The following is a 27,966-nucleotide window of genomic DNA, read 5'->3' as shown; positions in this document are numbered from 1 at the left end:
ACCACTCCCCCTCCTCTTATGTCCGAGTGCCTCCTTCTCATCAGCGGTGAGGAGGCTGGGCGACAGGGAGGGGTGCAGGGAGAGAGAGACGGGGTGGGGGCGGTTGGAGAACGGAGGGAGGGAGAGCTGCCTGAAATGTAGGCCAAAGCGGTGGTGGGCGTTTCCATGGAAACAGTGTTCACAGCAGTCAGTGACATCATCAGTACGGGGAGAGGCGACTGGGTGAGGAGGGAGAGGGGTGGGGGTGGGTGGGGGGAGAGAGGGTGGGGGCGGCTAGGGGTGCAACAGAAATGCGTCCTGATTGGCTTGGACTTAGACACGGTTCTCTCCGCCCACTCTGGTCCTCCGCAACATCCTGAGGTAAAGACAAAGACAGCACGATGTCTGGAATCTTCTACGGCTACCAAACTTGCTGCATAGGCATGCAAAAACCTCAAACCAACACGCCACGCACACACACATACCTTCTGTTCTGTGGGTCCATGTGGTCCAACAGGGCTTCCTGGGACACCCTGAAGTCCTCTAGAGGCGACTGGTAGCGGGATTCAAAGGAGCCCTCTCTCCCTCTGTAGGCCATGGCCTGGGCTGGCGACTGGGGCAGAGGAGACATGTTGGAGGAAGTCGACGACACTGAGCTCATATCCCCCAAACGTTCCCGCCCAGCTTGGGCCGATGCCGCCACTGATGTGGCCCCGACTGCGAGGAACGGGCTCAGAACCTCTCCATTTTCATCCTGAGAGTGGGAGAGAGGAGAGGATAAGAACAAGGAGGAGAGAGAGAGATATCAGTCAGTATTATTACTTGTGCTGCCCATACTGGTCATGAAATGTAAACAGACAAAATCCACAGTCCTTGTTCGGTGCAAAAATGCACTCAAGTTCAGCTGAAGCTAATATGAGGCTTCAGCTGTCACTTAGTCAAAAATCAAGTGGGTATCTACCAAAGTTAGTCTTTATAGTACAAAATTCCCACTTTTTGTCCACTAACACACTGGAATCACATTGGAGAAGGATCTCTTCATGGCCAGTAAGAACTGGAGGAACAATTACAGCAACTAACAATAACTGTTTCATAACGTGAGCATTATAGTGAGTATTTAAAGGACAGGTTCACTATTTTTCCAAGTCTGTCCTAAAATAATAGTCTGGTGCCCAAAATAACATTGTTTTTCTTGCTGTAATCATTCCTCCTGTTCATACTGGAGGATTGCTTCATAACGCACTTACAATGCAAGTGATAGGGGACTACAGTCCTCCTTCCCTGCAAACATTTATTTGAAGCTAATATGAAGCAGCTTCAGCCATCTAAATTAGTCAAATCAAGTCAGTATCTTTCAAAGTTAAAGTCTTTTTAGTGCCAAATTCCCTCTTTTTGTTACAATCCTTCAACTGCAGCTGAACAAAGAAACACACAGAGAGAATTTAATACTAAAAGGACTAACTGTGGATGAGATTAACTTTTTTTGGCTAATTCAGACGGCTGAAGCCTCATATTATCTTCAGATAAACTTTTAAATACATTTTTCCTTTAAAGCCCATCACTTACACTGGAAGTGCATTATGAAGGGATCTAATGGTCAAGTGCAGCAGTTTCAAAAAGGCTCAGTAAAGTGCAGCAGTTTACCCTTCCTCTGCTTATGTCCATGTGGACTAACAACGAAGCCAACTCCAGATCCTCATTGTAGCTGTTCTTCAGAGGTACTGACCGGTAGCCTGGTGTCATACAACAGAAAGAGGCAGAACACGTAGGAACTGTTAATGCAGTGCAGATCCTCAACGGGATTTTAGGTAATTTCGTGGTCCTAATTCATTACAACGTGCTTGTGTAGCGATGCTTGAAACTCATTCAGAAACCACATAGCTGCTGTGCGTACCTGTCTTCAGGCTGTGGATGGGGAATGTGGCCTGAGCCAGGAAGTTTTGGTCGTTGAACATGTCTATCTCATAAACCACAAAACGCAGGAAGGCAAAGGCAGAGTTGCACACTGTGAACTGGAACGGCTTTCGGGGCCATGTGGGGTTCAGACCGTTATCAGCTGCAGCGGGGAAAAAAAACGAGATGTAGAGAGAAAGATGAGAAATGTTCGATATGTATCCACCACTGGTGCTGTTACTGTAATAATATTATTTTCTAAAGTAACAACGGTGAAAAAAGTTAAAATGTTCAGTATTTACATTACAGTCACAAACTTGATCACAGTGTTACCCCATGAATTTCAGCATGATTACACTATAACAAACTGAATCCAAACCTGTGTCAAAATATATCAAAGACAATTGTTTTGGCACCGCTCATTCCTCTTTCTGCTGGAAGAACCAGAGTGCAGGAGGGAGAAACATAAATAAAAGTACAAAATAGAAAAGGAAACTGTAAACACACTATTTTTAATTTATGTCACATAAAAAGTTATGCACATCACTGTAAAATATGAGATGTGTTCAGGTCAGAATCAGCTGTTTGGAGCAGGAAATTCCCAAAGCAATCTGCTGACCCAGTTATGAAAACACGGCCACGTCAAACTGGTGGTAAAAGAACCTTGTTCCACTGTGTTTAATGGTGAGAATGCAGCAACCTCTGCTTAACAGGATTCACTTTTATTACTTTGGGGGTGCTCTGAGGTTTGCAAATAACACAATAGAAACAACATAGTGGAGGAAATGCAGACAAATTGAAAAAGATATAAAGCTAAAATACCAGTAATTAGTAAAGTGAGTGCTTTCCTCACTGATCCCTGATTTTACAATTTTAAGAGAGTAAATTATGGGTTATTTTTTCCGTGTAAACATCGTCCAAAATCTGTCGAATAAAGCTACAAAATAATTACTTAATGTTTATTTTTTGGCTAAAACTAGACCATAAAACCTGATGAGAGCTGTGCCAGAACTATCTTCATACTATGGAATGTTTCCCCATTGTATTCCCACACATTGCTAAGTTGTTTGTACAACTTCCTGTTTTTCTAGGACCAGACGGAAAATTACACGAGGGTGATGTATCCAGTAAACAACGACGACTCATTCCTTCAGTTTTGGCATATTTCTCCCTATGTGTTCAAAAAAAACAAAAAAACAAAACAAAAACAGAGCGGCTCTCACCTTCTGAGTCAGTTTTTTGCTTGGCACTGTCATAGTCCGCCCCACACACCTCAATCTCAATCAGAGGACAAACGATGCCTCGTCCGTGCTTGGGTAGGTGCCGGGCGCCCAAAACCTTCAGAAGAGAAGAGGAAGAATATAAGGAAACTCCTTTAAGTCGTCTCACTTGTTTGTTTCTGCACACAAATACGAATGATTCTCGCTCTCACTGTACCTCTATCTCTAGAGTGACTTGTTCGAGGCCTCGGAGCGTGTGTCGGTCAAAGGGATCAAAGTTATCGTCCCTCATGATGGGTGGCTGAAGGACGTAGCCGCTCTTTCCGTTCAGCATGAACAGGGCCTGGTTCATCTGCATGGGCTTGTCTGCATGTGAGTGACGGGAGAAGAAGGTTAAAAAAAAAAAAAAAGTTCTACTGTCTACACCGTTTATCTGCTTTCATCGAAGGTAGATACCTGCTGTCTGGAAGTTGAGTGCTACCAGCTGGGACCCACAGAGCCACATGGGCAGAGGGTCGTAATTAGAGGAGTCTAGTCTCTGGCCTCTGGGGTAGATCCTGGACAGCTGTAGTCGATTGTACTGCAGGAACTTTTTTCCCTTGATCTTATTGACGTACTTCTCTGCCTTGGTCTCGGGAAAGGATGACATGTCCCGGAAACAGGCTCGCTCTGTGCCAATTTCTGCAGAAGGCAGGGAGAGAGGACAGACCTGACCTACCTGTATTTGTTTTGGCTACTTATATTACGTCATAGGTATAAAATCAGTCACTTCTCTGCTGTGTATTAAGCTACATGTTCACAGTCTAGTGAATGTGCATAATCCTTACTGTCTTCATCAAACGGCACAGGCCTACAGTAGATGACCAGTTCGGATAACTCCAGTGCAATCTTCTTCCTCCTCTCCATCATCTTCCCCTCCTCCAGCTGCGCACAGAGACACACAACTTTAATATAAACGCACCGACAGTGAAGCACGTCTCAGTTTGTATTTTTACAAAATTAAGTACGATGCTAAAGCTTTTTCCTTCCCACGACAGCTACTGCTACAGGTGGTTGTGCTAAGCAACACGAGAAAGCCTCCAGCTGTGGGTCTGCAGAATGGCATTACTGACGAATACCATATGCATCCACTGCTCAGTCACTGTTTCCTAAACACAGGTTATAGGTATGACAGAGCAAACACAAGTCATGACTGGCCCGTTGAGCCTGCGATGTGGCATGAGCATGGTATGAGTCTTTGCCTGCGTTTCCTGTCAGCCGAGTGATATACATACCTTGGCCTCTGAGGTCACAGTGACCTCACGGATCTTGAGCACCCACTCCTTAAGTTCTTCTGCACTGCTGGCAGCGACGTCCAGCACCATGCCCGTCCGTAGAGAGTTAGTCGGCACCAGAGAGAAGACGTGAGGCCTGGTGCCTTTCCCGTCGGGGCGCTGGACTGCAGAGAAAACACAGAGAAAAAGGGTTGGAAAAACAGGGATGTGGAGGACAAACATAGGTATCCTTTCTTATTTCAACTTGAACTGAACTTTTCAAGTGTAACAGCGCTCAAAATTTTAAAATGTGATATGATTTGAATTTGCTTGCATCTATATAGATGACTTGAGGCTGCAATAAAATAGTAAGAAAACATAATCACAAAAAAATAAACCAAATAGGAAAAGTGGCAGATGAGCTTCAATCACAGCTGGGTTTGGCCGTCAGTGCAACAACTGTTAAATTTATGCTGAATAAAACCCAATATGCCCATATTTTTTTGAATCAAACTAAGAATTTATCACTAAAACCTCATAATCGCTTTCTCCGTGTTTCAGCCTCTTGATCCACTATAATCTGATTGGACGCGCTTTACAAAAAAGGTCAGAAGCAAACAGCGTTAAAGTTAAAATAATCTAAACTCCGAGCACAGCAATGAGGTGTAAAATCCAAGTACACAGCATTACTGCCATCACTTTCTCCACAGGGAAACAAGCACTTAAACCTTTGCAATCCTGCCAGTGATCATGTGCAGGTCACCTTTGGAACAAAGTGTACAAGAAGATATAATTAGACCTTTCTCAAGCTACCACTAGATGGAGCCAAAGAACCAGCCAAAGACACAGAAACGGGCTCAGGTATTAACTGTGGTTAGCAGAGGCAACAACAATGCATGACAGCATGTGCCAACACTAATGGGTGTGTATTGACTGCACTGTAGGATGTCAATGAAATACCAGATACAGAGCTGCGAGAAAAGCGAGTTATAATAAACGAGGAGGAATTATTAATATAAGACTGATAATGGACAAATAAAGACAGCAAAGCAAGTGTTGCCTGTGTCCTTTTGAAATTAAAAAACAAAGAGTGCAGAGAAGATGTGCATATGTACAACAGAGCCAGAGAAAGAGGTTGCCCTCTGGCAAGGTGACTGCCAGCTCTGCAGCCCTGCAGCGCAGAGTAGAACAGGAAGCGGAGGGGCCACTCACCAATCTGACAGGAAGAGACATCCACACTTCCTCTCAGCAGATCTCCCAGAGGGCTGTTCTCTGTCATCTCCTGCTTTACAGAGAAGAGGGCGATCAGGAAATAAGATAAGCTATAATCCACACTGCAAATGCATCTGTGTGACAGTGAATAATAGACAGATGAGTGATGAGGCTGATGCTGAGGTCCGACCTCCCTGCGGAGGAGGCAGGTGCACTCATTTCGCTTTAAATATACAAATGTGTGGTTGTAGCTCTCTCAGTTTTGTGGGTGTGATGCTCACAGTTCTGTCGGGCTCCGCTGTTGATGGACTGATCTCTTCCACGTAGTTAGCAGGAAACCAAAATTGCTTCTTCCCGCCACAGTCACCCTTCCACCTGAGAGAGAGACGCGAAAACGTGTTCAGAAGGAGCGTGGCCTTAAAATGAGCCGACATTAAGTCGATATTATAACAATGGTTTGTTTTTATATGAGCCTTAATTCTCTCACTTCACAAATATGATTGTCTAAAAGGATACTTATCAGCTCCTGAATGAATTAATGTTTTGCAGGTCACTCACCATCCTCCTTCCTGTTTGTCCACATTAGAGATGATGGCGTTCTTTGTGAAGGAGAGCTCATCGTCCCTTTGGGCTTTATACTCGTACATGGCTTTCACCGTGCACTAAAAAGACAGAAAGGTTACAGACATGCATGTTCACCATCTCCACTATATGCAGGCCCAAACTGTCCTAAACTACACGTCTCCACATTGGACACTCACCTTAAATGTAGGCATTTGATTGGCCTCCACGTAAAAGCCTGGATTCCTGCCCTCATACAGTGACCCGTAGTCTGGCTCCTGTTGGACGGCAGATTGTGTGTTAATAAGTCTTTGCACGAAACATTGTGTCAAATTTTTTTTCAGACTGGTACTCACAGCAGTGCCTATTTTCTCCAGTGTGTCCTCATTGATGGGATAGCGCAGCTTCATTTTGCGGTACAGAGGGTGCTTCTCATAGTAGCTGATGAGATCTACAAGACTTTCAAACTCTGAGGTGCCCAGCACCACGTTCTGACCCTCCTGCTGCACGCGACAGTGCTTAATTTTACCCTCGGCCCTGTGAAGAGACCACAGACATGATATAAATCACTACAAGTATTTTTCTACGATTAAAATTATAATTTGTCTTTCTCTACACTAAGGCTCCAACTAATGATTTTCATTGCCAATTATTATTCTGTACCAAAGCGCAAGATGCAACTGAAATGTCTTGTTTTATCCTGTCCAACAGTCCACAACCCAAATATATTTAGTATTATAAAAGACTAAAGAAACCAGAAAATATTCACATTTAAGAAGCTGAACTAGAGAATTTTAGTATTTTTTCTTAAAAAATGACGCAAAAGGATTAATCGATTATCAAACTAGTTGGTGGTAAATTTTCTGTCGATCAACCAATCTACTGATTGACTAATTGTTGCAGCTGGCTGAGAAGATAAACAACTTTAATTTAGTCAGGTAATAGGACCGAGTTACCTGAAGGAAATGGCGAACGAGTTGGGTTCTGCCCTCTTCCTGACAAGGAAAGCCCCGTCACGAGGAACCCTCATCAGCATGTTCTCTGCATGGCTCCGAGAGAGGTTGGCATGGTACCACCTGAAACAAACAAACAAAACATAGAATAATAGCGGATAATTGCAGGGACACATTCTTGACTTTTTCACCTCGCATTTCACTCTGAATTTAAAATTTAATTCACTCTAAATGAGGATGTGAGCTGCAGGTCTGTAATGTAAACTGCAGTTATAAAAGGTTATTTAGAAATGAAGCAAAAATGCAAGCAGTCAATCTCCATACTTAATGAATGAGGTTGTAAAGCTGCCAATTACCTAAAAAAAAAAGCACATCGCTGAGGGTCATCATGGCTTTACAATCTTAAATGCTTTCTAATCTGTGTGAATGCTGCTTGAGACTCACTCTTTGCTCTCGTGGGCATTGGTCTGAGGCACGGGCTCAGTGAGCTTCATCTCAAACTCGTTGCAGCGCAGCGCCACCTGCTGGTAGTGGTTGATTAGGGCAAAGAGGGTGTCGAACACCAGGTTGTCAGTCAGGTAGAACTTTGGGCTGCCTGCCTCTTGACGGGAGTGAATACGACAGTGCTGCACGCGCCCTGAACGCCTGGCGCAGAGATGGAGAAGATGCAGAAGATGCAGAAAAAGGGAAGGTGAGAGATCAACAATTTAAGAACATTTTTAATATATTGTTTAGGGGTCATTATGACTACCGAGTGTAAGCTTTGTCTTTCTGAAAACATTGAGACCCTTCTTACTGCACTTGAGAGCATTTATACATTGTTTCCTGTGTGTAAATCACATACACACAAATTGATAAGCCTTTAAGTGACATCACTCATGCAGAGCTCAGGGGTTAACGGAGAGAAGGTGAATGATCACACTTCAGACCGTGACAACAACTACATTCAATCAATGATAGAGATATTGACATTGATTGATCTGCAAGTGTGTCACTCTGTGATTTGCATGTAACCTCACACAACACCCAGCGTGAGTAAAGTCCACTGATAGGCAACAGAGTCTGCCACTACCACATGCAAGTTAACACATTCAAAAGTGTTGTTTCACTCAACCAGAAGTCCAAAACCCCAAAATATTGAGTTTATTTTCATATATAAGAAACAAAAGCATCAATTAATCACATTTCACAGTGAAACTTCAGCTGGAAAAATGACTGAAACGATTATTCAATTATCAAAATAGCTGCTGTATCATTTTCTGTCGAATTGTTTCAGCTCTAGTTAATATGATATACCACACTGTTAGTTACAAAAAGAAAATACTAATTAAACACTAACTGTAAATATATGAATAACATTCCCAATCAATTTCAGTGTTTACTGTGAATTACCATACAGTTAAACTGCATTCAACGTCCACCTCCTTCATTACCATAAATCTAGTGTTTATTACGTGGGTGTAATTTAATATAATTGTGCTTTTGGTGTTGTATTTAATAAAATTATCAACAAATTTGATTGAAGTCTGTGTAAAATGTTTAAAGATTTACCAGAAAGACAGTGTGTAGTCTCCCACAAAGGTCTCACTCTCTCGGACTAGGAAGGAGCCATCAGGAGCTCCAGTCTCCAGGCAGTACTCAGACAGGAGCCTTTCGGCTATCTGCCGCCCGTCCCGCCCTGCGCCCAGCTTCCCATGGAACCATTTCTCTGTCACGTGCTGGTCCATGCCATTGGACACCTGGAAGATAAGCAGGAAGAGGGAGATGCTATTCAACTCAGCAATCACAATTATCACATTACCTCATATGCACAAACCACTGATTTCACAGTTTAAAAAATCCTGGAAAAAACACTCCCGGATCCCTACAGAAAATCATTTATTTTTCATGATATATGTGAATTAAGGGTTAATAATGTCTGTTATTAATGTCTGTCTTGTTTTGAGCACCAGGACTGTCATCAGGCCTACTAACCTCTCTGTGCTCCTCCTCATCATCGTTCAACTGGTTACTGGAGGTCTCTTCTGAGTAATAGATCTTACTGCTGGTCAGGACAAAGAAATGAGGGTACCACTCCTGAGGGGGAAGAGAGAGAGAGAGAGAGAGTTTGTTGAAATATTTAGAGGATCCATGTGTCACACTGAAAAGTGGCCCAAGATAGCAAGAATGTGTCCTCTTTCAAAATATTCCATCACCTAAAACACTAAGAAAAGCACTTCATGAATAAAGGCCTGGTTCTAAAAAGAAGCAGGACCCAGTTTTAAGTTGTTGAATGTTTAACAGAAGAGAACAGAAAAAAAAAAACAGGCACTGGAGAACAGACACAAAAGCTACTTCATTGCATCATATTTCAAGCTGAGCGTTCTTCCACAGGCAGCATCCAGAATCCAGTTAGCGTGCTTACATGGTTGATGGGGTCCTCCAGGTACAGGATGCCGTTTTTGAGGGAGTTGCTGATATCGTTCTCTGAGTAGGGAGTGGAGGTGGACACCTCCTCATAGGCACTGCCTTCTGCGAGCTTCTTATGCTGCAGCACGTGAAGGGAGAAGGGGGGGAACGCGGTCAGAAACATTACACTATCAGAACGCTGCATATAAAATATCTAGTCACACTTTTGCCTGAAACCCCCCCCCCCCAAAAAAACCATCCAGGTGGCTCCTGACCTTGATGAGGATCTTCCTCTTGAGCTGGGTGGGTGAGGGCAGGCCATCTGCTGCGATATCCACCGCCTTGGTCAGCAGCATATCTCCAAACACCTTCTTAAAGTGAGTGGCCATATTCCTCTGCTGGACAATACTACAGTGATCCTCAATGGACAGGATGATGGGATACCTGCGGAAGGATTAGAACGTAAGAGATGCAACCTCACAGAAATTCCTTCTATGTCTCCGCTTAGATGTGATTTTCTTATCTTATTTTCTCATGCTAGATTGATGAGTAATGCCACTGCAGCCAGTCGACATTGTTTCGTCTGATATTTCTGTGTGTGTGTGATGTCTCTTTATCTATGTCATTTCTTATCCCTTTATCATCTCGCTACCACTGATGGCTTTAAAAAGAAACTGAGTAGGCAGCACTCGTGGAGAGACTCACTCGGATGTGACGAAAGCGTGTTCTTTGATGGTGTTCAAGACATCGCAGAACTTGATCTTTGTTGTGAGGGTGTGTCCGTGGTAGATGACTGGCATTCCATCTGGACCGTCCCAACAGTCCACTGAAAATAAACAAAACACACGACGTCATGTCATGTACTGTACTGCCTAGAAAAGAATGCATGAATGCAGATGTATTACAATTACAGGAGAATTTGACCTTTAAACCTTGAAGACACCCAAGATTAAGTCATGTCTGTTTATTTTTTTATGACGTAAAGTGACACTTTAACCCATTCTCGACCTGTCCTATTCATAGAAACCTGCTTGACGAGGCGGTGGTTTAAAGGCAATATACAGCAGTGTTGTGTAACAGAGTGTGTGTGTGTGTGTGTGTGTGTGTGTGAGGGTGTGGTGGCTGCATTAAAAGTAGAACTGAAAAGGATAAGAGGAGGGGGTAAAATAGTGTATTACGAGGTTGAAAGTCAAGTGGTGGTGATTTACTGTACGTGGATAAAACACTATGTATATGTGTGTGTGTGTGTGTGTTTACCCACATTCAATACAGCGGCAGCCCATCCTCAGACATCGAGCGTATGCCTCCAGGGACGACTCGCTGGAAAACTGGTCTCCCGTCAGGTAACTAAAAATAAGCACGCAACGTCAAAGTACGCACATACACACACACACACAAAAAACAACAACAACAACAAAAAAAAACCCACACTCCTATCTCAAATAGTCTTTCAAATAGGATTCACACACAAGGGACTGCACCACACACACACACACACACACACTTTCTTTGGTGGCAGCACAAAAACGTTGATATGTATCAAAAGGGCTTTCTCTTTTGTTGACTGGGGTAAACACTTCTTACTCATTCAGTCGGTCAATTCAAACTTTATCAAAGCGACATGGGAAGTTTTCATTCTGCTGCTCCAATGAGTATTGTTTCACATCTAGTACAGAAGGTTATCATTTCAGCTGCCTTTCACACACTTTTCAATAGGCGTAAAACTACATTTTCCTGCAAAATACCAGCCTGTTTGTCAAATAATACACTTTTATCTGATGTATGAGGTCAGTTCAAAAGGCCCTCTGGCTGTAACGGGTATTTTCAAGAGGAGATGCCAGACTTCAGTGTTCCCAAAGGCCTAACAACAAGTGGTTGAAGCTTGACATTTTGAAATGTATGCATGAAAAGCTTCGGACTCCATCCTTACGTGTTGTGCGAAGAGGAGATCCAGTAGTGGGACAGGGGGTTTTTCATGTTTTCAGGACACACTTGGTCCAGGGTGCAATCCCAGATGGTGTTCTCTTTGGAGAACAAGTATGTCAGGAGCTACAAAGAGGAGAAGAAAGCAGTGAAGATGAGGCTGAATCCAAAAGTACAGACTTTCCTGCACTTGCAGACACACTTTCTGCAGACTTTACCACTAATTCGTAGCAATATGAATGCAAAGACGTAAAACTAAAATGACTCATTACTGCCCACTAGTAACTAGTCATTTTAACTAATTTGTATATTTATATATATATATGGATGTCTGTTGTGCTGCGCAACTTTCTCATCCTTTAAATGTTTTTTCCTTCTTTTTTTTTTTTTTACTGAGTAAGGCATGCACTGGAGTGTCCTGATCAAGCCCCTTTGAGGGTTATTTGCACCTCTCCATCACATTATTTGTTGTTTCTGTGTATACTGACTTGTATCTTTTGCATGTGTAAACAAATCAAATCAAAAAGTTAAAACATTAGAATTGTTGTGTTAATGCTCATGCATTTCCACTATTATTTATATCCATTTTTCTATGTAAAGAAGCAGCAGACCGTACATAAATGGGTAACATCAATATCAGAAGGAACCATTCAGAAACAAACAAGCTTGAGATGGATTAACAACTTTCATTCATATCATGGAAACAAGTGAAGTCAAGTCTCATAGAGCAGTTTTATCTGTTCTTGCAGATGTAATGTGATGACAATGAGCGTTTTAGGCATGTTACAGTCTGTATGACCGAAGTTGGCAAGTCCAGAGAGAGAGTATTTGGATTCAGCCTATGTCAGAACAGTAGCGGTGGCATTTTCTGTCCTGTCAGGATGCAAAAGTTCTGAATCCCCAACAGCTCCAGCAGCACTGGATTCACCCTGCACTCTGACCTTCAATAGACTTCCCAGTGTGGGTCAAAAACAACTATTTTTCTCCTTAAGGTGTTATTCTTAGCATGTACCCCTGCTATGTAACATAACATGACCTGAGACACACAGAGAGACAATACCAGCTCCTGCAGGCTGGTTTGCACCAGTTTCCTCTTCTCTTTAGTCAACCATAGCTTTATGGTGACCACAAAAAGCATCCCTCGCTTTTTGCAGAACTGTCACGCAGCACCACAGTCAATGACCTTTTCTATCTGTGTGGGAGGAGGTGTTTTAGGCCGAGATCGTGGCCATCCATGTCAATTTCTGTGCGTCTCCCACCCACACCGACAACACAGGGGGTGCATCGGAAAACATAACTTACAAAAACACGTTTACATTTTTTGATTAGTGAGCAAAAAACTGATGAGATGAGATGGTGAGTGTGCGTGTACCTCGTCCTGGTGGAAATAAGGCTGCTCCACTTCTCTCAGGGGGTCTTTCAGGTAGCCGAACATAAACTCCTGAACCTTGTTCTTGTCTGTGGCCCACATTTCCTGGATTTACATACAGCACGTAGAAACACAGATGCATTAGAGCGTGCAAATGAAACTAATCTGCAATAAGCTAGATGCCCGCATAGCCCGGAGAGATTACCTTTTGAGACTCCAGAAGGAAGCTCTTGAAGTCCTCTAGGGAGATTCTCTGTTCTGGTCTGTCAATGAACCTGGCAGAGAAAGTAATGGTTCACTTTACTGTGACGCTGCAGAGACACTCACTGAGCATGTGTACGGTGTTTAATTTTGGCTTACCTCTGTAGAAACGGGATCTCCATCTGAAAGAAAAAGAAACCTTTCAGTTAATTAATCAAAGTGCTGTCCTTTCAGTGTTTATAGTACTAACCATGAAGATGGACACAGACATCCTGTAGGGGGCTGAGTGGTTTGTCATGGGGGGGCACTGAGGTCATTCATCCATTTAATCTGACCCCAGCCTGCCTCCTCATCTGTGTGAGTGTGTGAGTGTAAGTGTGTGTGTAAGTGTGTGTGTCCTAATGGCCTCCACCAGAGGGGTTTGGTGGGTTTTTAACTGGTCCATATTGATCTTGAAGCCATTTGAGAACAGACAGAAGGGGGGGAGGAAGGGTGCTTTGGCATCAGATGAGGTGCTGAGAGATGAAAGTGCTGGGACAGAGCAAAACATGATTGCATAATGTAAGCTTACGTTTTTCTGAGCATCAAACATGAGACTGCGATAGAGCTGGGCAAACTGGCTGAAGGACACGTCTCCGTTCCTCATCTCTGAGTCCTGTAAAAACGAGTAGAGATGGAAAAGCAAAACTGTAAAAACAACAAATCATAAATCTTTAAGCCTCTAACAACATCGTACTGAAAGGGAAGTGGGCAGGGAGCTGGAGTGGAAGCGGGACTGTGATAAGTAGAAGGAGGTTACCGGAAGTTTCTCTCGGAGGAACCTCATGTTGGGCACCCTGTAGTTGACCTGGCTCAGCATGCTCTTCAGATCCTTACAGGATATCCTAAACACATACACAGGTTTTGTTGAAAAATGAAACACAAACATGGATACGCACGTAGACTAACGCAAGACTTCTACCAACTTGCACACGTAGACATTGTTTTTGTGTCACTTTTTTTTTTAAATAATTTAAAGGCACCCTGATAACTTGCAAACGCACGTCCTCAGTCATCTGGTTAGACATTTTGGCTTCACTTTTACTACACAAGCCTGGAATTTTGGCCAGGGAAGACAATACCCCTACTAGAGCTACAAAGGCTTGCTCTTTCGTCTAGGATGTAACAGACAAACATCTCTGTGCATCTCCTCCATCCTCTGCAGTCTGTTTCCTGCTGCAGGAAGAGGTGCTGGTGTGTGGCTGAGAGGTTAGTTCCTTCACTACACCTCACCGTAGCTCTCTCAAAGACACCTAACAGCCTGATAGCTAGTCTGCCTGCCCTAGGTGTTACACTGGTGAAAGGGCACACAACTGGTGGTATTTCTTTATATTTAATGACGCCTTTTTCCTGTGAGGATACATTTTGAAACTGAGATGACTTACCTGTCTTCTCTGTTGCGATCAACGGCGTAGAACTGCTTGCGTAACCACCTAAAAAAAAAGAAAATTAAGACATTGAATGCGTTACAAAGCAGAAGAATGCTTCAGTACACCCTTCAGTAGCTCCAGCTTTAGATATGGTGTGTATCTACATGTGTGTTGTTTACCTCTCTATCTGGAGCGGTGTCGGGGACTTCAGTGTGTCAGCCACCAGCCAGTTTAACCCCTTCACCCACATGGTCATCTCCTCATCGGACGTTGCTGAGGACAAAGCAACACATGACTAAATACAAATATTGTCAGATAATGTCAAACTCCATCAGCTTCTTTTGGTACCGTGATACATTTACTGATAAAAACAAGACACAAAACACAAATTAAAAATTGCTGGCGGTGTTTGAATGTACGTAAGACATTCTCTGTGTGTGCGTACCTGACAGGCTGAGGGATTTAAGGCGAAACTCGGTGCCATACAGAATGACAAAGCAGTAAGTCTGGTCCAGCCGCACCGACGAGTCCTCCACATAGCGCTCAAAGTCCCGTGACTTCTGTCCAGTACGGATCTCCTTGATTTCTCGAATGTCGACTGGCGAAACAGACACACAAACAACAGTTAGATTAACACAGAACCATCGTGTCCACACACATATAAAGTTGTGCTTAGTTGAGCCAGACAATGCAGATGGAATTGAAATCATGACAGCAGTATAGATATAGATTATAAATATACAATAATACAGATATCCAATATACAGCAAATCCCATGTAAAATAATGAGCTGCAACTCATGTTTTTTTTTAATTCGTGATTTATCTATTTAAATGTTTCCTCAATTAATCCATTAGTTGTTTTGTCTATAAAATGTATAAATAGTGAAAAATGTTATAATTTCCCCACAACCAATGTTCATGACTTCAAATGTCTCGTTTTGTCCGACCAACAGTTCAAAACTCAAAGATATTCAGTCACGGAAGATGAAGAAAACCATTCGATTCTCAAACACGAGACGCTGGAGGCAGCAAACATTTAGCATAAAAAAACACAACAACACTAAAATGATAAATCAATTATCCAAATAGTTGCAAATTAATTTTCTGTTGATCGATTAATTGACTACTCGTTGTGGCTCTAACTGTTAAACTTCACATTAAGCAAAACTTTGATATGTGTAAAAAAAAAAAATGCTCCAATGCCTAATTTTTAGTCACAATTTGCTTGGAAATATTAATTTAGACAAAAGAAGTCTGTCAAATAATAACACAATATGATCATATCATCACAAATTCCATGAACAATCATATTAAATGATCTCCAGCTCGACCAAAACACAGGCTAGACCTAGACTACACACTATATATATGACAATTTCAAGCCCCGCGACCACATAAAACGAGTGAAGCTGAGGCTGCGAGCTAAACCACATATACATGCAGTGAAAAAATACAGTAGAAAGGTATTCTTAGATATAGATTAGAGTTGTGATGAAGCTTACAACCCAAAATTAACCTTGGTTTGTCTTTCACCACTGAACTCCACCAAAACAACGAATTACTAATCTTCAAAACAGGAATCTTGAGCCAGTCGCACAGTCGGCTTGTCCCTTCACAAGACTGCTTGTGAAGGGACAAGTCGGGTCTGTGAGTAACAGTAAAACAGTGATTTCATATATTGCAGAAATCTTATTTTGCTGTGCTGGCAAGTGCAGAACTTGTCCCCATAAGATGGGGACTATAAAACTGATTCACCACTTAAAAACTCAATATAGACTATTCAAAGCTCAAACATAGTCTATATAATCTATATATATCTCCTAATATCCTAACACTGGACTGATCAAAAAAGCCCTGCTATATGATTGTTTCATCTTTAGGAATGAACATCTGAAAAAAAAAAAAAAAGGCCTGGTACAATTTTGTCTTGACTGCATTAACAAGCAGACTGAAACTTTACGAGTGTGTAGGCTGTGAAATAGCTCAACAGGTTCCTATCAGCATTGTATTAGCAGCAGTTTAAGAGCTAGGGACTCTCCTGCTAAACACACACACACTCAGACACACACACTTCTTTCAGCTCCTGCTCCTCTTCCTGCCCCTGAACCACACATCCTGTGCTTTTGTCGCCTACACACCACATCTGTGCTTGCGTATAGGTGAGCATGTGCATGTTCTTTTCTCAAGCATTTATAAAAAAAAAAAAAAAAAAAAAAAAAAAAAAAAAGTATGTCTTCTTCTCTTCTCACGTAGAATTTCACCAAGCTGAGCTCTCTGATCGCACATCATATCTCAGTTTACTTTATCCGCTACGCAGGCCAGCAGACTTCCGCTGAAAGCAAGGCGGCTTCGACGGGCTGATTTGTTAGACAACACTTTTATTTTAGTCAAAATATTTGGAGCCTGCCTCAGACAGATGCAGGAAATAAAGAGATAGCCAGAGGTGTAACCTTACCAAAGGAGATGAGAGGAGGTATCCTGCAACACACTCCCACACTTCCTCCAGCACTCCGCTCTGCCTTCCACACTATTTCCAACACTCCTCACCAGGGCTCAGCTGCACTTTACATTTTTTCGATACTAACAGAGTTTCAGTACTAAATATGTTCTCAATGTCATACTTTGATTCTCTTGTTCATTTAACAAGAGAACATTAAGTTTTATGTTAAATGTCTAAACACAAGCAGCCATACATGAACTTTACCCTGAGGAGTACAGTCACAGTACAGTGAAACAATTTTTCTTGTAATCAATTACTCATCTAAGTTGCTTCTCAAGAACCAAAGTCAAACATTTGCTGGTTTCAGTTTCTGAAATGTGAGAATTTGCTGCTTTTCTCTGTTGTATATCATTAAACAAAACATTAAATTGAGTATCTTTGGGTTTTGGACCTTTGATCAGAGAGAACTAAATGTCACCTTTGGGTTTTGTGAAACTGAACAAAAATTTTTAGAGATGATTAATTGTGAAATGATTCATTGATAATGAAAGTAATTGTCAGCTTAAACCCTTATACAGACGAAAATTGTGAAAATGTTGATTTAAATCAGTAACTAAACAACATTACAAATCTGAACAGACATTGATTGCCAGCTTTTGATACTCAGTGCTACAGAGAGCGATGGGAATCAAGAACCAGTTTGGAACTGGTTCCAAATTGTCCAATCCATCAGAATCGTATGCCTCCGAGTTTATCAATTCGTCTTATCAACTGTGAGGGCAGTGAGGCCTCCGGACTGTCTACACTGCACACACACTAGATTTATCTTCAGCTATCCTGTAATTCATCCTTAAAAAAGGCAGCAGTTGCAAGTATTTTTTGATTTAATTAGTAAATAATTATCTTTGTAAGACAAACGTGAATTATACTGTGAACTTTCTACGCCTTCACTCAGAGACTAACGTTAGCAGAGCGGAGCAGCCATCAGCAGTAACAAACGAGACTCACACACACTGCGGCATTTAAACAACCAAAATCAACTCTGACGTGGGAAAAAGAAAAGAGAACAGAAAAAAGGAAGAAAATAACTCTGTGCTCAATCTGTCTCACCTCAAAAACCCTGCACCCGCTCAGTGTCTTAGACAACTTAACCCAGAGCTAACGAAGCAGCAGAGAGGCTGCTCTCCACTGCTGGAGACATGATATTAATAACACAGCAGAGCAGTCTGCTTCCCCTTCATTTTGTTATTCTCATACAGACAGGAGATTATAAGATGCTTTCAAATCAATTAATGCAGTTAACTTTTTGTTTCAGACCGTTTATCTTATCTACCAGTTATGTTTCATATATATTCATCAGCACGCAAGGTCATAGATAAACAGAGGAGATAATAAAACATTTATGTTGACACTGAAACCCTGCATAGGCCTACTTTTTTTTCCCACACAGAAAACTGATCAGGAATCGATAAAGAATCAGACGAATAAGCAGAATTGATAATGGCATTGGTATCGATAAAATCTAAACAATTCCCATCGCTGGCTACAGACACGTTTCAGTCAGCAACAAAACAAGACTAGGTCAAACCTAGTATATGGATGGACCGTGTATGAAACGCTGGAGGGCTTCTAAAGACCCAGTGAAATGAAAAAACATTTCCCCACTTCTGATCCTGTGTCCCTGTGTTAACTGTTCAGTTATCTCTTGTTATATGCAATTATATATTTAAGAAAATCATTTTTCAAAATCCTTGTCTTTCCAGTTCCTGTAAAATGGTTTCAAATGTTTGATGATTCATCTTGAACTCAGCGGCGTTTACAAAAATTCATCCAATCCCATGTGACTTTGGGGCGACTAGCTAACCGCATCCATCATATAAAACCACATTTGACTGCTTGTGGGTTGTAGCAGCTAACAGAGCAATATGGAGAGAGATGGGAAGAGATGGGTGTTTGGATATCAGTGAGCAAAAACTTTCCAGAACAACGTGGCTGAGGTCTAAGTCATTCATCTCTCCCTCGTCCTCCTGATCTAACAACAGGTTTGAGTTTGTGTGGAGCCAACAGTCCTCTGTAGCTGTTTCTCTCTTTAGCTGCGTATGACGCTAAACTGGCTAAGCCCTGCCCACATTTAGCGGTCCAATCAAATACGAAGGATTTGACTTAAACCATTAAAATGAAAGATTAAAACCATAAACCACCCAACATTGGTTGACCGGCATTCGGCTGACCAATGGTGTAACTTAATCACTCCGTCAGTCAGTCAGTCAGTCAGTCAGAGACATTCGTGCTTATTGGGCTGGCCCCGCTGTTGCAGTGCAGCCAGAAAGTGGTTCGATCGATACTCAGCCCTTAGCTTCGTTCAATTCAATTTAATAACCCTCATCACATATTCCATTAGTTAGATGCATTACAACAGAAGCCATTAGTTGTCTGTTGCAGTGGAAGCAAAATGCTGAAAAAATAATTATCTTCCAATTTTTTTTTTTTATAGAATTTTGCAATTGTGATATACAGTAAATTACAAATTAGATCAATATTTAACATATTTGAGCACAGAATAAATAACAAACAATCAATATAAAAACTAAAGCGGTCCATTTTCAGATTCCTATTTTCAGATTTTCAGACTGACTGTGCAGCCTGTTTCAGTGCGCACTCCCACCTCAGCTGACCCACAACAGTTCCTTTAATATCACATCGGATAAAGTTAAGCAGAGGACTTTCCCCCTGACAAATAACTGTCATGCAGCTCCATGAATTCTCTTTCCTCTTTTCAACACATTGTAAAAAGGAGCGAGTCAACTGTGGAGGCTGTTTTCCGACAACAACCTGATTTTCTACAGCGGGGTGTTTTCATACGGACATAAACGATCTAAAAGCAGATACTGATTGTGTAACCCTGTTGCTGCCCGTAGTTTAAGGTCCAACTAATTTGTTGATATTTCTCTCATAAATAAACCGGGCTGACAGCCAAGTGTGTAACTGAAAAAAAAAAAAAACGTAGCAGTGTCAACTAGAAATGACATCACACGTCTGGGGCAAAGAAAGCATGTGCGTGTCCTTTGCGGGAGGTATGGAAAAAGCAGGTCAGAGTGATGACAGTTTCCACAGACGTGTGCAGGTGATTCCAGTCACATTACTGAAACAAAACAAAACAACAACTATTATTTACAAGGTTCATTCCCAAAAGAAATTCCCCAGACGCAACCGACGACATTCATGTCAACTGCCGTGGAACGCAGGTCATCGTGGGCTCATCCAGTATCATGACTTTGATTTACACGAAGATACAAAAAATGTGTGAGACTTGCTCATTCACACTGAAATACATGCAACACCACAAAGTTTACCAAACTCCTCTCTACACTTGAATCACCCGACTCTTTCTGGGCTGAGTGCAACATTCAAATTACAGCTGCAACTAACGATTATTTTCATTACAGACTCATCTGCTGAGTATCGTCTTCATTCATCGTTTAGTCTAGAAAATGTCAGGCCGCAGCATAAAATGTCAACCCGGTTTTGCAGATTAAAAACAAGGTTTCTTCTTCTTCAAATGTCTAGTTTTGTCCAACCAACAATCTGAATCCCAAAAGATATTCAGTTTACAATGATATAAAACAGAAAAAAAAGCAGCAAATATTCACAATTGAGAAGCTATAACTAAGGATTGTTTGGATGTTTTGGTTTGAAAAATGTATCTGCCTAATTGTTTCAGCTCTAATTCGAACAATAACGGATGCCACAGATAACCACAACTATCTACTAACTACAAGTTAGTACATATATGTGCATCGTCGTCCTGTGACATCAGCAGATCTATTCTGCTGTGTGAACAATCTGGCGTCTTGTCTGTCCAAGTTAATTTGGTGTCGGGCGTCACAGTTGTGTGTTAACTAACTGGTTCAGTTAGTCTTGCAGGGAGAGCTCTGTGAGACGGCTGACAACGCAGTAAGTGTGACTGGGAACTGATTTACTGTTCAGCATGAAAGCCTTTGTGGTAAAGATAGAACAACATACATAACAACACAAACTCATGGTGTGTAAATCATTACTCACCACGGGTCATCATGTGTATCTGTTACATTTAAACCTGTTAAGGAGTTCATATGCTTGTCATGTATCTTAATAAGGAACTGAAGAAAATACTTAAGAAGTGGTGACGCTCTGTCTTGCTTATTTTGTGCAGTGCTACATGTTCTATGGCAAAACAAATAAAATCTTCCAGCACGGTATTGGTAATTTATTATTGTGATATCAAAATACATTGTGATACGCTTCATTTTCTGAGAAATATTGTACTGTATAAAGGGATAGATACCTCTGTGGACATACAGCAGCATACAATAGAAAAAGCGCTGCTGGTTATCACATTTCTATCATCTCACAGTATCCGCTGTCATATCGTCAAACCTAATAACGCTAGTGACTGAAATATAGCCTTAGTTTGAAACGAAAACCTTCATCCTCAAGACCCCTGCTTCACTGCTTTCAAAACGAGACATTAAATCATCGCTCGAAAGTGTAAAAAACACACGTGGAAGCTCATTCATAAATATCTAAAAACTGACACGAGGATGATAAAAGTAGCAAAATGATGTGTCACATTCAAACATGATTCTGATTCACGTCTAACTTGCTTTGTTATCAGTCACATTCTCAGAAACCAGAAGCTGCAAAGATGATTCGTGCGATTTACTGAGCGCACTATAAATGATGTTTCGCAACAGACTCCGGTGTCCGAAACAAACTACACGCTAATGTAAAAATCTAAATAAGAGTTTGCACGTGAAAAACACCACACCAGTAAACATAATACAATATTTACGTCATTCTCTCCCTATAGGTCTCACCAGTCTGCTACCACATCCTGCTTTGTCAAGCCATGTCTACGTTTTACTGCATCGTATAGCGAGTGACTTGTGTTATGAGGTTGGCAGGACACTGGACAGGCAACATATGCATACAACAAGCATCTTTATAGAAATTATTCAGTCAAACAAGATCACTAAAAGACGAAATCGATCGGAGAGAGAGGGAACGAGCCAAACAGGTACGCTTCTCGGCACTTTATATTTAGCAACAAGCTCAAGTGTCGTTTCCACAGTTAATGGACATAATTCTCTTAATGCCATTGATAAGGGGGTGAATACAGCCAGCCAAATTGTTCCCAAATGATCACACACTTCCAGTAAAAACCCTCATATTCTATTTCTGTGCATTAATGAGACGTCTAGGCCGGTTTCACTTCTCCAAGTGTATCAAATTGCAGCTATGAGCTCATGTGTGTATGAAGCCCTTCATTGCAGAGAAGATGATACTATTGTGTAAAAAAAAGAAAAAGAAAAAAAAAAAACCCCTAAGCCTATCATCTTTTGTGTGTGTGTGTGTGTGTGTGTGTGTGTGTGTGCTCTTTTTGCTGCATCCGGAGCAGAGTGCAGCTGTGCACAAGGCATCCTGCTACCCGAGAGACAGACGACTAAACGATTCACTGAAGGCCTGCGTGGCCTCAGTTAGATACAGTGTTTTGTTGAACATGAAGCTAAAATACCAGCCTTCCTGGTAAATTACAGTATATTCCTATTAATAAACAGTTCCAGGTATGGTTCCTTCTTCTTGTTGTCAACCCCAAAGAACGTATAAAAGAAGGAAAGGGTCATTACGTCATGATACTAACGTTGTAATGCTCTGCTTGGTGCCAGTTCTACTGAAACCTTTGGGAGATGAACTAAAACCCAACATATCTACGGCGTATGACCTTTGATGAAGAAATGCCTAAACCAAAAGAAGAAGGAACACACTTCAGAGAATACTGACTGATTTTTCCAAAATGTGCGTCATTCATTTGTTGTCTACAAATAGTATCCAAAGATGATTATTAGGCATATTTTACAGGGCTCATGGTGAGTCAAATTAAAATGCTTACCATGGCAATTAAAAAAAAAAAAGTTGCAAGTGAAGTGTCCCTTGAAAATATTGAGCTTAGGATAAATAAATATTGTTAACAACATCTGTATCCTTCATTCCTTCTCTCTTCCTTTTATTTCGATCCAGAGGCTGCTTTACGATGATTGACAGGGCTAATAATAGCTAATGTTATGGGAATATCATGTATTCAAATGAAATATTTAAAACCTCCTCTATACATCAGGATATAAACTAACCCTTAGCTATAAAACAACAAAGGCATACATTTCATGGCTATCAGAAACGTTTAACAATGAACTTGATCATCAGAAAATAATGCATCATAATTATGAATGAAGCACTCTCTGCTGTGATAAAATCAACATCTGGGCCGTAATCCCCGTCGTCTGGTGACCTGCTGTGGCTAATCTACCTAAAGCCTGGTCACCATACCAAAAACTGTAGATTACGTTACACAACGCTAGCTAATGGGCTCACAGTTAGTTTAGTTAGGGTATTATCACAGTTTAGCTAACTTACTAATGTAGTCTGTTATTAACCTCAATCACATCTGCATAAGAAGCTCCAGTCCGTTATAAATCTAGTAAAACTTTAATGTAACTTGCATGCAAGTAAATGATTGAATTATCATACAAAATCAAACAAAATGTACCTTGAAAACATGACACATTAGCTAAATAACAACACACCAAAATACCAGTGCCTCCATCAGCCAGACTGATAACCTGTGAAACTGAGAGGGGAGAGATGAAGGTCTGCCCATTCACCGCTACACTAACTGCACCGAGAGCTTTCAAAGTGTGGCACCAATTTGCAATCACGCACTAAACAGTGACGTAATGACTCTTCCATCTTTTATGGTTTCCTCAATCAACCCGGGCTTTGTACCTGAGATACGATTCAACTACTTCTAGAAAACAACCAATTGTTCCAAAAGAAATTATTTTAATGCTGCATTAAAATAAGAGGCTTTTGAGAATGAACGAGTGGTCCAATCACCTTTTTCAACACGGGCACAACTGAGGGACTTTAGGCAACTCGAGTAACAAACCGGATCCGACTCATTTGAGCAATACTAAATAAACTTCACGGACTAATCAGAGCTGAAATATAAATTTGTATTATTGATATCGACAGACGCAAATCGGATTTTATCTAGTAATATTGTTATTTAGCTTGAGTGCTGTCTTTTCTTGGTCTTGAAGGCTGCATCGCAGTTAAAAATTAGGTCATTAGATTGTTCTATCTGAGTAAAATGAACAATGAATCCCTCTACCTGTTTCACTTTCATCTTAACATCACTAATCCTTGTTTCTCCAAAATTTCTTGCATGTAAATATGCTGTGAAAGCACCCCTACTCACCTTAAAACTTATATTTAATATATTTAATTTCACCCCGGCCCTCAACTTACATTTTTTGGGATCTAAAACATTTTGGAATTGACTTGTTCAGTCCGAACTTACATCATCCACCAGCTGCTGCCATCATGTCACATCATGTTCACACATCAAGTCTTTTGTGAGACATTCTTTGTACTTTTCATATTTCTGAATGTATGTAAACAAACCAGTTCCAGCAAGGACATCGTCGTCTTTCAAGTCAGCACTCAGGAGCAGAACTATCTGTTTGTGTGTGTGTGTGTGTGTGTGTGTGTGTTTGTGTTTGCAATGCTACTCACTCTCTCCCTCTATTTTATCCGTGCCACGAGTCCAGATAATTGTCCTGGTCTCGAGCTTGACTTGAAATGTCCTTCTCTCTGGCCGTTGGGACTTCTTAGCATAAAACAGTGTCAGTACTGTCCCCAGCTCCAGGTCTCGGTACAGGTTGTTCATCTCCGTGTCGTTGTCCATCCACGGGCCAGGTCCGTTGGAAAAGAAGCCCGAAGTCCCAGCCATGTTCACTTCCCCTGTTTGTTATCCGTTTCCTCTCAGAACAATCTGCTCAGTCCAGGCCTAGACAGGGATACCTACAGCAGGAGAAGAGGGGAGGGGGGGCGGCGGGGAAACCCATGAAACAATTCTCAGAGGACTTCTAGTGTGTCTGTCCTGTACACACATTATACTGCAGTAAGAAGCTGATGCTGTCAGCAGGAGACATGTTTTAAAAATACTGAGAACTCTACATATTTATACACCTGCAGATATACTGTACACACTGTAAGAGAGAAAAATGGATTTTCCGGTATCGAAAATATGTTTAAACTACTCTCATGTTTATGTATAAATACAATATTTAATTTAAAGGTTCTCCAACCTCTATTTTTAACATATATGTGAAATATAAACATGAGTATTATGAGTGTCTTTTTAAAAAGTATGAAATATGGCCTTTTATAAAATTACATAACATGCACAAATAGTAAATAGTCATGAGATTTTAAACAAATTCATGGAAACTTTCAGAGATAAAATACAGACATTAAAGACACTCAAAACAAACAAAAACATATATAAACTATATATTGCATAATGTAGAATTTGAAAGCTTTGTTTATTAACATACAATGTTTATTTTATCTTACATAATTATGGCCTAATTTTACGTTTTGTACATGTACTGAAAATACATGTCCCAAACCTACAGAATAAACATATCATATGATACTAAAACAGCACACACATACAATATGTATATACTGTATTAAATCTGTAAAAGAAAAGTGGCCATATTCATGTGAAAAGACACAGTATATGTTGGTGAGAAAAGCATTCAATTTGAACATTTCATGACATATGTGGATGTATTGATTTTTCTATATGGGTAAGGTTACTCTCAGTATTGAGTAACAGAAGCAGTACTGTGATTTACCATTAACAGTGATGTAAATAAATGACAGCTGCAGTCTGGCAAACGTGTTGATTAAGTTAATCACACCGGATAACTTTCACTCCGAGAATGATTTTTAGCTTTAATCCATCAACGGGGAGGTTTAATCTAATTTGGACTGATTTCTCAAACTACCAACAGGCCTGTAACCTGCTGCTGTCCGTCCCGGTGGAAAACAAAGTTTCCTTTGGATACAAGAAGCAAGAAGGCATCACAATTTTTTTTTGGAGGTGGGGAGGGGGGTATACAACTGGTGGCGAATGGCAGCAGAGTGGGATAACACTGTAACAAGAAACGTCTGGTTATTTTCACAGCGTGGAAACGGGGCCGGTGTGTGCTAGCATTCCGCTGGGCCAAAGGAAGAACCGTGATTAGTTTCAGCCCCTTGGGGAAAAAAAGCCCAGGTAGCAGCAGTTATTCTACCCTTTCCTGCCCGCTCTGTTTTTGGGAAAATCAACTGCAAAACAACACGTCGCAGGGGCTGCTGTGTTGTACCTACCGCCGCAATCTCGGCCCCGACCGCACATCTCCAACGGCTGCGAGGCTGCTCCTCTCTCCTCTCCCGTCGTTTTTCTCCTTCTCCGTGTCTTCCCCCCGCTCCCCGGTTTTCCGTGATTAAATCATCGCTAGGCCCTGGGAAAAAGGCGCTGCGGTCCCGACAACAACGATCCCCGTTTCCTCTTCTCCCCTCCGGCCGTCCATAGAGAGGCACAGGCAAGACAAGCTAGAACCGTGGTAAGACTACGCAAGTTTGTCTGCTCTAGGATCCGGCCAGCACAGGCCCTTCCCCCCGCAGCCGAGCACCAGCGGCGTCTCGCGGGGTGCCATTTCCTAGGATGGCGAAGTCATGACCCGCCCTACTCTGTCTTTGATTGGCTAATACCCGCTACCTTCGTTGATTGGGTTGGTTAGATTTAGGCTAAGAATATCACGATAAGCCAATCACAGGTAGATTAGGGCGGGTCATGACGTCGCCATCCTAGTAAAAAAAAAAAATCGCAGCCGGGCTGGAGTCAAAAACTAGGCTTCCGCTGCAGCTTTTCATAATAAAAACACGCATCGAGGAACTTGTTGCACTGATTTGTAAAAGGCAGGTTTTTGGGGCTAAAGGGTTTTAACAAGGATTAGTTTTAATCTTGCAGATATATTATACACTGAGGATTATATATGAGTCACACAAAAACAATTCTGCTGTTTTCCTCAAAAATAAATAGCAGACAAACTTTGAAAATCCTGGAGCATCACTTGACATCAATTATTGTGTTTTTGAATTCTTGTCCACAGTCATCAGGTACTGCTACAAAATGTCCCTCCAATGTACAATGCCAGAATGCCAACCTGTTTCAAAAGGTGCATCTTAATCTAACACAAACTGTACTATAGACAGCAGTCATTTACATTATTATTTTAAAAATATGCATGCAAATAAAGGTGATTATTGGTTACATTATTACATTTTTTTCAACTGAACTGTGGTAACATCATGAAGGAACTGTTTTGCCACCACAGATGCACTCAGTGCTGTAAAATGGATTCATATTCCTATGCAGGAACTATAATCAGACTTAATGAGACAACAGGGCTTTTAAGATTTCTTCTTCTTCTTCTTTTCTTTGTTTTTTTTTTTTTTGTTTTTTTTTTACCTTTTGGCCATTTGGTGTTCATCTTAGCCCCAGATGTTGGTGTCCTCAAGCTTCAGCCAAATAAACCAATTCAGATGTAACTTCAGTAGATAATAAAAAAGTGAAAGATGATTTGTCAGACCACATCACTTTTTTCCACCACTCACGTTTCCTGCTCTGTACATGAAGCTGTGTGGGAAGCTGTTTCTGCGTCAGGCTTGTGTACAAGTAATTTACTCCACTAATACGAGCATTATCAAAACCACAGCACAGGAACCTTGATTCATTTGTTCAGCATACTATCATGTCAAATAGCTGCATGTTTTTGGCATTTATCAATTGGTCTCTACATAATTTGCCCCTGTGACTGTGAGCTACTTCAAAGTTAAAGCATTTTTCATTTGGTGTGTGTTTGATATCCTACATCTACTGCCCTCTCGAAGAAGACATGTAGTAGCAAACACTTTTATACAGTTATTTTGGAGATTAATACCCCACCTCCTGTAGAATCTGTGTGTGTCCCGGTTGCTTGACACAGCTCATCCCTCCCCTGTTGGAGCTGGTTATTGGCTTCTTAAAGACACAGAAACCCTGCTCATACTGTACCAGAGTACATCTCAATTAGCAGTCTCTCAAAGCAACCTGTGTCAGAGTTATCAAGCAATAAATAACTTGGTAATTTTGCATCTGTAACTAATATTGTCTGTACTTCATTACGTATATATTTCCGAATTAACAATCAAAACCTAAGCTGATACTTTTGTTCTAATCCTTACTAAGCT

At 41.3% G+C, this 27,966-nt stretch overlaps 1 protein-coding gene across 2 annotated transcripts; it reads right to left on the bottom strand.

The window, feature by feature from the left end:
• Window positions 1–245: 245 nt before the first annotated feature.
• On the bottom strand, window positions 246–26,384 carry plcg1 (phospholipase C, gamma 1). 2 transcript variants are annotated; one of them, XM_042409027.1, is made up of 33 exons: window positions 26,062–26,384; window positions 24,415–24,702; window positions 14,807–14,959; window positions 14,541–14,634; window positions 14,377–14,424; window positions 13,752–13,836; window positions 13,524–13,607; window positions 13,112–13,134; window positions 12,957–13,026; window positions 12,755–12,856; window positions 11,390–11,508; window positions 10,721–10,806; window positions 10,165–10,285; window positions 9,735–9,903; window positions 9,476–9,598; window positions 9,046–9,147; window positions 8,623–8,810; window positions 7,516–7,716; window positions 7,075–7,194; window positions 6,475–6,655; window positions 6,319–6,396; window positions 6,116–6,219; window positions 5,839–5,932; window positions 5,558–5,630; window positions 4,367–4,530; window positions 3,920–4,016; window positions 3,549–3,773; window positions 3,310–3,458; window positions 3,096–3,210; window positions 1,874–2,035; window positions 1,624–1,712; window positions 465–733; window positions 246–355 (listed from the first exon to the last, which is right to left on the bottom strand). In XM_042409027.1, the coding sequence occupies exons 2-33, from the start codon at window positions 24,629–24,631 to the stop codon at window positions 313–315; spliced, it is 3,948 nt and encodes a 1,315-aa protein (XP_042264961.1). In that variant the 5' UTR covers window positions 24,632–24,702; window positions 26,062–26,384; the 3' UTR covers window positions 246–312. The 2 variants fall into 2 exon arrangements, with proteins under 2 accessions (XP_042264961.1, XP_042264962.1); XM_042409028.1 differs by having other exon boundaries at window positions 247–355; window positions 5,558–5,627; window positions 26,062–26,383.
• Window positions 26,385–27,966: the final 1,582 nt, after the last annotated feature.

This window comes from Thunnus maccoyii, chromosome 4 (genome assembly GCF_910596095.1).
Source record: "Thunnus maccoyii chromosome 4, fThuMac1.1, whole genome shotgun sequence".
NCBI classification, from domain to species: Eukaryota; Metazoa; Chordata; class Actinopteri; order Scombriformes; family Scombridae; genus Thunnus; species Thunnus maccoyii.
Note: the sequence above shows the minus strand (reverse complement) of the source record. Positions and strands in the feature narration are given on the sequence as shown.